The 10,784-nt window shown below is 39.8% G+C and overlaps 2 protein-coding genes across 2 annotated transcripts; both read right to left on the bottom strand.

Moving 5' to 3' along the window:
* Window positions 1–1,404: 1,404 nt before the first annotated feature.
* LOC108051838 lies at window positions 1,405–2,762 on the bottom strand. Its single transcript, XM_017134096.2, has 2 exons — window positions 2,004–2,762; window positions 1,405–1,939 (listed from the first exon to the last, which is right to left on the bottom strand). The coding sequence occupies exons 1-2, from the start codon at window positions 2,502–2,504 to the stop codon at window positions 1,598–1,600; spliced, it is 843 nt and encodes a 280-aa protein (XP_016989585.2). The 5' UTR covers window positions 2,505–2,762; the 3' UTR covers window positions 1,405–1,597.
* A 583-nt stretch (window positions 2,763–3,345) lies between these two features.
* LOC108051839 lies at window positions 3,346–3,989 on the bottom strand. The gene has a single exon (XM_017134098.1). The coding sequence runs from the start codon at window positions 3,912–3,914 to the stop codon at window positions 3,507–3,509; it is 408 nt and encodes a 135-aa protein (XP_016989587.1). The 5' UTR covers window positions 3,915–3,989; the 3' UTR covers window positions 3,346–3,506.
* Window positions 3,990–10,784: the final 6,795 nt, after the last annotated feature.

Below are 10,784 nucleotides of genomic sequence, written 5' to 3'. Positions count from 1 at the left end.
CACGATCGTGACAGATTTTTGGGAATGCATTTTCCCACAGCTGCTCCAGCTGCAACATCACATTCTTAGGGCATCTTTTTTTAAGATTCTTTTTTATGTGGGAGGTCTTTTCTTTGAAAAATATTTCAGCTGCACCTTACAAAGCAGCCGGCAGGTAGAATTGTGAGACTGTCTTCTATATTAGCTACTAAAATTGATGTGCGCCTAGTCCATGATTCTTTCAGGCTTTCTATAAATTAGAAAAAGTCACATGATCGTCAGAAGAATAAGGATAAAGGAGTATATCCTTGCTTCTCACGGAGCAGGTCCTACCTGCTTTTCTTCAAAGATTCCAGGTTTTCCTGGAGCATCCAGTCTTATTTTCTGAACTCCTGTTCAAATTTTTAACATATTAGAAAAATAAATGAAAATTTTCACACGATTCAAAGAAGTTGAATCTCAGAGAACATTTTCCCACCCGGCATCCTACATTTTCCAGCAGAAAAAGGATCACAAACCCAAGATTCTCACGCATTTTCCCAGAAACCGACATGTGTTGACTACCTGCTCGTGCCTATTTTCCACACATTTTCCGGGGCTACTTACACATTTTTCTGCCAGCCTATTACAAATTTTCAAAGGTTTCCCAAGCATCTTCAATATTTCACACGGTCAGCCCGTGTCAAGCGATCTTTCAAAGGTTTGGGGGCAACACCAACCTCGATTTTCTTTGGCCTGTGCCGATCTTTGTTCTCACGCATCTGCCATCCAGATAATGGAATGCGGGATTAGAAAATGCTATAAAGGAAAACCCACACACAAAGCGACGATCCCTGGTTTTATGTGATTCCCAATTCTGGGAATAAATTCTAAGATTTGGGATGTGGAAGCGGTCCCTTTGAGTGGCTTTACATTCCAGAGATGGTTCGTGCGGATACCTGAAAAAGGTTGAAACCCGGTTTGTCATCTCATTTTGCGTGGGTTCGTAGGAGATATTCTATATGTTTCTGCGCTCCTGTTGGATAAGTTGACTGAAAAGAGAAAGGAACTCAGCGAATCATATCTTCTAACAAAATTCAATTGGAATCGAATCATATTCACACAATCATATTCGGAATCATATTCATATTCATATTGGAAGAGATTTTTGGAACACCCCTCATGTGAATTTCATCTGGGGTCAATAATAATCTTCAACCACCAACTTAATGGCAAAGCTAATCACCGCATTCAACTTAAGTTGAATAGACAAGGTGGTGCTCGAAATTTGCTTGTCTTGCTAAACAATTGGGGTATACAAATTGATAATGTTTTTTCAGCTGGCGTTTCGGCATTCCCCGCATCGATTCGCTATATAAATAGCAAGCAAAATAATTTTTGTTTTGCTTTTATGTACTTATTGCTTTGTTTCTACAAAACATCTCATTGTTTGTGATAATGTTCATGTACATTTATTTAGCTATTCATTTAATTAAAAAAACCGTAGCTACTCAATAATAGTTTTAAAAAGATTGGAATTTAACACACCAATAAAAATAATGACTTTTTTTGTAATACCAATAAGTATTAGCCCTCTTATGCTTTAAACGGTGTATGATGATTTAACCGGTCTGCGAATTTAACCAGTAATCCTGAACGTCAGGCAGTTCATACCATTGGTCACAAATGTGAAGGGGTTGTTGATGGTTTCCTTGCGAGGATTGATCTCCGCCAGAGTTACGTTCGTGACATTGGGACAAGAGGGCTGGGAGCAGACAACAGATCCGCAAACCTCTCGATTGACGAGGCATAATTCCACGAGTCGCTGGGCAACTTCCACGCTGGAGGTGATGGAGTACACCTGTCCAAAGGAGCACTGCCAGGAAGTTCGAATGCGACTTTCGGCGGTGCACTCGGAACTTTTGAGGTAAGTATTGAAGTTATTCTGGCTGGTCACCGTGTACTTATTGGCATCACCAATCTATAATTTAAATAGGTAGTTTTAAAACTTTGGTTTTAGGAATAATTAAGCATTCTCTACTCACCACCTTAGACACACAGAGCGTGTAATTGAAGTGGGCATTCGGATGGAGCCTCACACATTGTGCCAAAGCGTTCTTCAAATTATTTTTATAGTAACTATTAAGGGAGTTGTAGGTACTCTCGGGTGAGTTCAAAACCCCATTGAGGTTTTCCGCACACTTAATAATAGAGGATCGAGCGCTGGCGATCGTTGGGATGGCGACGCTATAGTTCTGAACACACTGTTTGCTCCAGGGATCGATCAGAGTGATGGGATCCAGGCGAGCGGCGGCCTCCTCCAGTTTGAACTGCATCGAATCTGCCTGCATATTGAGGGCCTCAATCCGCTTGGCAAACAGGGTCCTAAAGTTGGCCAGCTGATCCTCCAAAAGTTTAAGCTTGGCGTCGTACTGCCGCTGGTTCTGGAGGATGTAGTTATCCATGGATTCCGAGACGTTATTCGCCTGAACGGCCGACAAGCTCAAAAGAACCAGACTGATTGCTACTACTGAAAAGCTCTGCATCTTGACTGTGAATCGAACAATTGCCGGGCCTCTGCTTATATAGACTCTCTACGCGCTTTCTTATCAATTTGTACTTTCCCGACTGAGACCTGATAATTAATTCTACTTTGCCAGCTATAAAATCACATTTTATTGTCTACCATTTATTTTTTAACTCCATTTTTGCTTGCACAAGGTTTGGCTGTCTTGCGAATTGCAGGAATTTCTTAGAATATCCTCTTATCTTGGTTTTTATATTTACGGAAGGTTGAAAAATAATTAATTTCGCAAACCCAAAGCTATAAACAAGGTAACTTCGTAAATAAGAAAACTTTTTATGAAAAATGGAATTCACAAAAATGTATTAATAACTGTCAGTCTTTAAATATGATAACGTTTTTACAAAACTCTTTCACAAATTAAACAAAATTGTAGAAACATTTTTAAAAACATATTTTAGATTGTAGGTATGATCAGGAAGTGATTTTGTTTACCTTAGAAAATTGTATTTGCATAAAACAATTTACATATGGGCTTACAAGAAAAATATTTAAAATTTTTAAAATGATTTTACCCCTTTTAATCAATGAAAATACCTAAAGGGATTCACATAGCTTAGTGTATAGTATTGTGTGCAAATATTATCAATTGCCAATGCATTGCAGTGATTTGTAATCTCAACGCTGTTTTCTTGTTTACCTCATAAAAGGCAATCCCGATTTTGTTGTTGCGCTCAACAAATATTATAATTATGACTTGGATTTGCAAACCCGATCGAATTATTCTCCATAAAAGGTCACTCAATATCGACACCGCCCACGCGAATCGAACCAAGGCGATTGCACAACGGAACTTTCTGGCATTTTAGTTCATTTTTTTGCTATTGTTTATTAAGTATACGAATAAATATCATAAAAAGTAAAATACAACGAACGCTTAGGTTAGGATAGATACAATGCGAAACCAAAACAAACACAAAATTTGCAGGATTAGTTTGATTGAAACGGGAGGATCGGGTCTCACTCAGTGCTGGACCAACTTGAAGCGAGCGGCCTCCGCGTAATCCCTGGCATCGGAGAAGTTCCGTTCCGGCTTGATGCGGACATCGTTGGGATCGGTGACGAACTCGCCGCTCCAAGTGGGCGGCAGTACAGTGGGTGCCGTATCGAAGTCGAAGTAATCCTGGTCATCGGAACGATTGCGCTCCTGTTTAATACGCGTCTCGCCGCTCTTCACAAAGGTCCCATCCCATTCGGTGGGCAGGACAATGGGCTCCGTGCTGAATCCGTAGAAGTTGTTGGTGTTGGTCACGTTCTGGTTCTGGCGACGGATCTTGGACACATTGTTAACGGCCCCATCCGGATATTCGAACTTTCCGTTCCAGCCCTCGCACTTGATGGGTATGTAGTCCTCTTTCCTGCGCAGCGGCATCTCTGGTTTTTCTTTGCTTATTTTTCCGACCAATTGATCTTTTCACTGCGCGTTCGCAAACACGATTGAGACGCTGTCGAACAGATCGTATTCTAAAATATGATTTCACCTCGTTTGAGCGCAAAACTTGTCATGTAAATGATTGTTATTTGCCGCAGAGAGGCGAGTCGACCCCCGCGATTTGTTTGCTAGTATTTTGAATCGCTGACGTCAGGGGCGCGAGTCTTAACGCGGTTTCTTCCGACAGCTTCAAACGGGTTCAGTCACTGAGAAAACAGCTTCAGCTAAAACTATCAAACAAGCATAAGGTGGGCTTGTCATCACTTTTGATTCTATTTATACCAAATACTCTTTTCAGATGATTTTACTTTCCTTTTTTTTTGTCAATGTGTCGCAGAAATTTAAGATAGTAATTAAGTTTTAAATTAAGTTTTCAAAGCTTAAGATATAGAAATTATAATGGAAAAGAAAATAAAATTGTACACAAAGAAATTGTACTATCAGGTCTATTCTGATTTTTACTTTCGATTGTTTCACTGCAAAACTTTTGGTCAATATTTCGCATCTGAAAGCTTATAGAAATGCGCTAATTACTTGATTACTTTTGTAGGAAAAGTACATTTTAACCGACTTAATACTAACATTTAAATATTCACATTTGGAAGTGATAACCGGAGCAGTCATGTATTGTTAATAGTATTTATATTTTTTGTATTTAAAAAAAAATGTTATAATAATTATGGCTCCTTAATTTAACAAGCAAGCAAATCTCCATTGGTACTCCCGATTCCATTAAAGTGATTTATTTGTATTATGATGATCAAACTCTTTATCTTAGATACAATTTTTCCCAGTGCATCGCAGGTCGCCTCCTCCACAGGTTCGCACTTTCGAGCGGTGGCAGACAATGGCGCGTCGCTTGGCGCTTGGCCATATAAAGTCATCGAGTCTGGCAGCTCAATGGCAGAGCGCAGCTCCAATCCCCGACGCAGAGTTATGGTGGCCTAGCTGTCATAGGTGCCTTATGTAAAATACGAGGGTATATCTTGATTGCCAGCGGATTAATGTGATTCATTCGACCCGGCAGCAAATAAGACATGTTCTGGAGGTGGCTCACAATTAGAATGTGTGCATGTCAGTGCCTCATTATTGTTGCTTATTTATTTTTGGAAGCTTGTCGATCTATTTCTGTGTACAAGTTGTGCAAAATAATTGAGATATTTTTTTCCCTTTATAAGAAAAACAGTTTGTGGCCTTAAAAGGCATCATTTATTAGCATTTAATTTATTTGCATTTTGTTTTTATGAACCTTTAAAGGTGATTTGTTGTCTTTTCAATTACGGGAAATGATCAAATTAGTTTGAAGAAAAGTTTTTGTAATGCAAACGTTAAGCTCAGATAAGATTCAAATACTTATTTTTTTTATTTTGTTTTTTTGTTTATTTTTGTGTATCTTTCCTGATTCTTATCTTCTCCAGTCCCGACCCTACCTTACATAGCGAAACGAATGTGTGACTATCTCTAGGCCATTATTCATTTCTGGCTGGGTTCGTGTCCATGCTAATTGCTAGTCCCATCAGCGTTTCCCAATTAAGCTCTGCGCAGACAAACAGTGGAAGTTGTTCCGACATAGAGGAGTACACAGCGAGAAAATTTATTGGTCACGAAAATAACTTTGCGTTTATTTTACTGCGCACTTGCCACAAAACTTATTTATTTTTTTTTTTTATGCAATGGCAAATAAATTTCAATAATTTAAAAATTAAATTTTTTTACAGATGGCATTGTTGACACTTATTAGTTAATCATAATTTTAAATAATAATGCATCTTAGTTGAATAAATACTTAAATCTTTTTTGGAATTATTTTTAGTTAAAATTGATTGAAAATGTCAAAAAGAACAAGAAGGAGAACTTCCAAATTTTAATTAACATCACAAGAAGGTTAAACTAAACTACTTAGAATTGATCGGAGATAGGCGTTACTCCTCATTAAACAGATATCCTGGGGTAAGTAGGTCTCTGATCAAGTTTCAGAGAATATTTTTGAATCTATGCAAAGAGGAAAGGTCCAGGAGAATGGCCAATTATTGAATAAAAATCAAGAATACGTTTATTAAATTGAACTTTAAATTAGGAGACTAATTTTCCTGAAATTCAGAATTTGAACTGTGGCTTTTTTCTCTGTGTTGCTGCTGCACCTCTATCGTCTCCTGCTCACTTCAGTAGGATGCGTGGCTGGCTTACCTGCGGGTTGGACTTGGACTGCCTCGCCGGAGTCTCCACCGCCACTACACCTCCACCTCTACCTCCGCCCCCATCCGTATCCCTCCGCCATCTGGCTGTACCTTCTGCGGCCTGGCCAACTCCTGCGCCGCTGCCTCGTTAGAAGAAGCAGCCGCAGCAGCAGCAGCAGCGGCAGCGGCGGCAACAGTTTGAAACTTTCTCATTTCGGCTGGCATGGAAGAGCAGAATGGCCTCCTCTGTTTCTGGCCTCGACGTCTGCACATTTGCTGAGCGCCTAGTCGAAAATCCAACTAATTGCTTATTTTAACCCCTTGAAAACTGGGCGCAAACCCAGACACACACACACACACACCATGGTCCCCCGGGCTTCGTGTTTATTAATTAACAACACAAAAACCCCGAACCAACAAAAGGCCCCGCACACACACTCGCACACACTCACTGCCATTCGGGCTTAATCCAAGTGCTGTCTCTGGCATATTCATTAGTGTTCATTAGTGGAACAAAATGCTCATTTACTTAACTACTCCGGGACTGTGGAGACCCATAACGAGCTTGCCTTCTCGCTCGCTCGCCCCCTGCCGTCCCGCTCGCTCTCGCACTCCCACTCCCTGTTTCTGTCCCACTCCCAGTCCCACATCCACTCCCATTGCCTCGACACTTATCGGCACTCGGCAAGTCACTCGGCTCCTGGCTTGTTGGCCATCTCGCTCTCGTGTTGCCAATTAAAATTCCACTTATGCCAAGTTAACTCACTTGGCTCGTTAATTGTTGTGGCTTTTTAATTGGACCCTTTTTTCTCCTGCTGCTTTGCTTCCAGGCTCCAATTCAATTGAACAACAACGAAAGCAACTACAACAACGCCGTTTATAATGAATAGCGCAAAACTTGTGGGCGCTATATATGCATCCAATTAAAACCCGAAAACACTAGCCCCCACAGGCCCCCCAAAAGTCCCCTTCCTCGCTCTGCGGTCCCACCTCCTCGCTCACTGACCAGGCTCGGATTTTTTTTCACTTTTTCAATGTCCCATTTGGATTGCTTATCGTCTGGGGTCGTCAGGGTTGTCGAGCCTTCGCTTAAAGGAATAAAAACTATTATATAAAATTTGGAAATATACATATATTTTAAAAATAATCTCCAAACACAATCTGTTTTTTTTTTTTTTTAATCTAAAAATTATTCAAAACCGGAATATGGAATAAAATTTTATTTTTAATTTGATGTGCATTAATTTTTTTTAATTTAAGATTTCTTTTTTTTTAATTTAGCTAAATTTGCAATACTCAAAAGGTAAATTTTGATTTTTTTTACGAGCTTAATCATTTGGTATTAAAATTAGAATAAAACTGAAAGTTTAAGAGTAAGTTTAAAATTATTTTTGAAAAAAAATATGTGTTGAATATAAATAAATTATATGGCCAAAGGATAAAAAAAATAAACAAACTTAGAAAAAAACAAAATTTTGCTAACAACAACGAAGAAACAAAACAAAGTATACATTTAGGGTATAAATAGCCCAGTGGTGACCCCGAATAGTTTATTTTGTTTATGAAATATATATATTTTTATTAAATCAGTTTTAATTGGCTTTGCTGGTAATCCCTTTTGCCATGCTCGACAACCCTATCGAGTTGCTCTGGCTCCATTCAACTAATGAATGAAACCGCAAGCAGTCGAGCAGCGGCAACAACAACTCGAAACAAAAACCCAACAAAAACCCCTAATTAAAATGCATTTTCATTTGGGACGTCAGAGAACCCCCTCGAAACCACCCATTCCGGCTGTTTCCCCTTCCTGCCTCTGGACAGGGGCGTGTTCAAAAGGGGGCTGTCCTATTATTCGCATTCATTAGCCCCTTTTGTGGCGCCACTGGGCGTCTCATGAACCGTTATACCATTGTACACACACATACGCATAGTTATAGGCCAAGCCCCCCCACCCCTTAACAGTTCGGTCTGAATGGCTGCGGGCATATTTAATTACAAAAGCTGCTAATTAGGAAACGTACACACCCACGTTGGTTAATTTGTTTGCAAACCAATTAACTCGGCGCATAGTAGCAGGCGCACAGAAAACCACAGACAGTCGACAGGCGGCAGCAGCAGCAGCAGCGGCAAAAGAAACGCAGCAGCAGCAGCAACAGCAGCAGCAGCAGCAGCAAATGGAATATTGGTCGCTTAGCCAGTCCCTCAGTTCAATTCTGGGGGTCGTCGGAAACCTTACGTGGACGGGATGGTTCAGTTGCTGCCGGAAAAGCAGAAAGAACTTTCCAATCGGTGATTGCGGATGGCAGACTTAACGCAACTAACTAACAACTGTTAACGAACCCTGGCCACAAAAGATAAGAGTCCAGATCGACGAGGGGTGGCCCAGTGGCGAAAGGGGGCGGCGGGGTCCAGACCTACATTGTCTAATAAATGAAAGCGAAACTTTAATGAAAAAGTTACGTTTCATTAAACGTGCGTGCGTGTGTGTGTGTCTACACTGTGCGAAAACTAGCTCATTTATTAATTACACTGTTTTTGGGTTGCCTTGAACAGATATAAGTAGTTTCGCTGCCATACCGATTGACCATACCATGTTTTCAAAAATAAGTCAGTTTAATTTTTGAATTTCTACGAAAACTTAATGACACCAAATTCTGTCAAAAAAAAATTCCAAAATTTTATATATTTTGTGTTTAGGATGTGAAATTGTTTGTTAAGTTGTCTATTTAATTATTAATTTAAAAACTATGTATACAAAACAAAAGATCGTAGAGCCTTGCTTTTTAATTTGGGATAAAATAAAAAAAAAATTTAATTTTCCATGGTTTTCCCCAGTGCATGTTTGTTCTTAATAAATGAGCTAAAGTTGGTGCCAAAGTTTCTGTAGCTCTTGTTTGGCCCGTTTGCTTTTTGCTGCTGGCTTCCGCAGTTGGACAGTTGTGCGTGCTAATGAGTAATAAACTGGCTCTGTTGTTGTTGGCCGTGGGGGAGGGTTTAGAACCCACAAGCCCCCCACCCCTTCGGTGGCCTAGACAAGCGGCAGACTTGAATGTCAGGCGAACAGACCCATTGAGCAGCATGCGCTGGCCAAAAAGGGAGAATGTGAGAATGGCAGGGGCGACAGAGTGGGTGGGGTGCATTGGGGGAGTCATCGGGAGGGTGGCTTATGTCTACTGTTCCGCCTCAGCTTTCGCGTTAATTAGTTTTCACCGCTTTCATTATGCAGCGACATGAGGCAAGCGAACGAAGCAGATGGATATTATATTCAGGGGCAGGATAGTCCACCGCATCCATGTCATTCTCCGTTTGCGATTCTATCTTTCGCTGCGAGCTCGCAATCACGCTAATGAGCTTTTAAGCTGACTAAACAATTTGCTTTAATTAGATGTTTCGCATTCGCTGATTACTTTTTAATGGTATCTTTAAATTGCAGATGCTGACTCACTGACATTGGAATATAAATATAAATCCAAAGCCCTATACGGATCTCAAAAGAATTTTTTATGTAAAGAATTTTCTTTGCGTATCCGAGTATAATAAATACCCAACCTTATTTAGAATACACTTATAAAATATAAATAAGTTATATTTGATAAAACACCCTAAGCATGGAAAAATAGAATAAAAAATGATTAATTTACTTAAAATATGCGAATTATAAAATTGGTCTCAATAAAATAGTTCTTAAATACACAACTTTAAAAGTGCTAAATTATGTAATTCCTTTTACTTTCTATAAAATAAATATTTTAATGGTTCAAAAAATCGATGTATGTATCCTTTAATAACATTTGGCTTAAATAATTCCATTTAAAATATTCTCACGCAATCATATTAATGAAATAATGGTTTTAAAACTCAAAAATTGTTTTGTTTACATATTATTATAAATAATCTTTTAAAAAGTTAAGTGGGTCAAATTGTATTGTGTTTAATTTTGGAATATTGCGTGTAAACACATACTGAGTGTATTTCCTAGTCTTAATTACCCACCGCCCTGTGCTAACTCTCCCCATTGAATACAATATTGCTGATAAGGCAAAACGCTAAATGCGATTGCATCGCATTACATAAAGCAGCCACCTCTTCCCATTTTCTGGCCGCCCGAAAAGCACTCAGCTACAAAAACATTATGGCTTATCACAAAAGAGTTAACAGACACTACACAAACAACAAGCATATTGAACAAAAGGCAATGTGCAGGCACGTTCACCTCCCGCAGATCCGACCCCCTGCCAACACGTGTGTGTTGCCCGTATTTTTTGGGTTATCGCCGGTCGTATTTATTCGTGGAGAACTCTTTTCGGCCACTTGTTGCCGGTCGCTGAGCGCCTGATGCTCTAGCAAATAACCGATCGTCAGTTATTTATTGATTTCTGATTGATGGGCCATCAAACCCCTGTAAAGCGATTCGATTCCAATCGAATTGTATTAAGGGTGTGGGATATACGGGCCAGTACGTGGGATCTTCGAGCATGTCGGGGCGGATTAGCTAGCTTTGGTTATGCGGCCAACAGCAAACGGCAACAGGCAGAGATCGTCGCCGCTGGAAATTTGAATAAAATTAACATTACAACTACAGTAGCGACCGCCATAAATGTTGATAAGCGCTTAACTTATCAAATGCATGAAA

This window comes from Drosophila rhopaloa, unplaced genomic scaffold, assembly GCF_018152115.1.
Source record: "Drosophila rhopaloa isolate 14029-0021.01 unplaced genomic scaffold, ASM1815211v1 contig_115, whole genome shotgun sequence".
Lineage (NCBI taxonomy): Eukaryota > Metazoa > Arthropoda > Insecta > Diptera > Drosophilidae > Drosophila > Drosophila rhopaloa.
This window is presented reverse-complemented; position numbering and strand designations above follow the sequence as displayed.

Coding starts and splice junctions, on each gene's coding strand:
- LOC108051838 (XM_017134096.2), bottom strand. CDS start 2,504: ATGCAGAGCTTTTCAGTAGTAGCAATCAGTCTGGTTCTTTTGAGCTTG. Junction 1,940..2,003: donor CGCTCTGTGTGTCTAAGGTG/GTGAGTAGAGAA, acceptor TTTAAATTATAG/ATTGGTGATGCCAATAAGTA.
- LOC108051839 (XM_017134098.1), bottom strand. CDS start 3,914: ATGCCGCTGCGCAGGAAAGAGGACTACATACCCATCAAGTGCGAGGGC.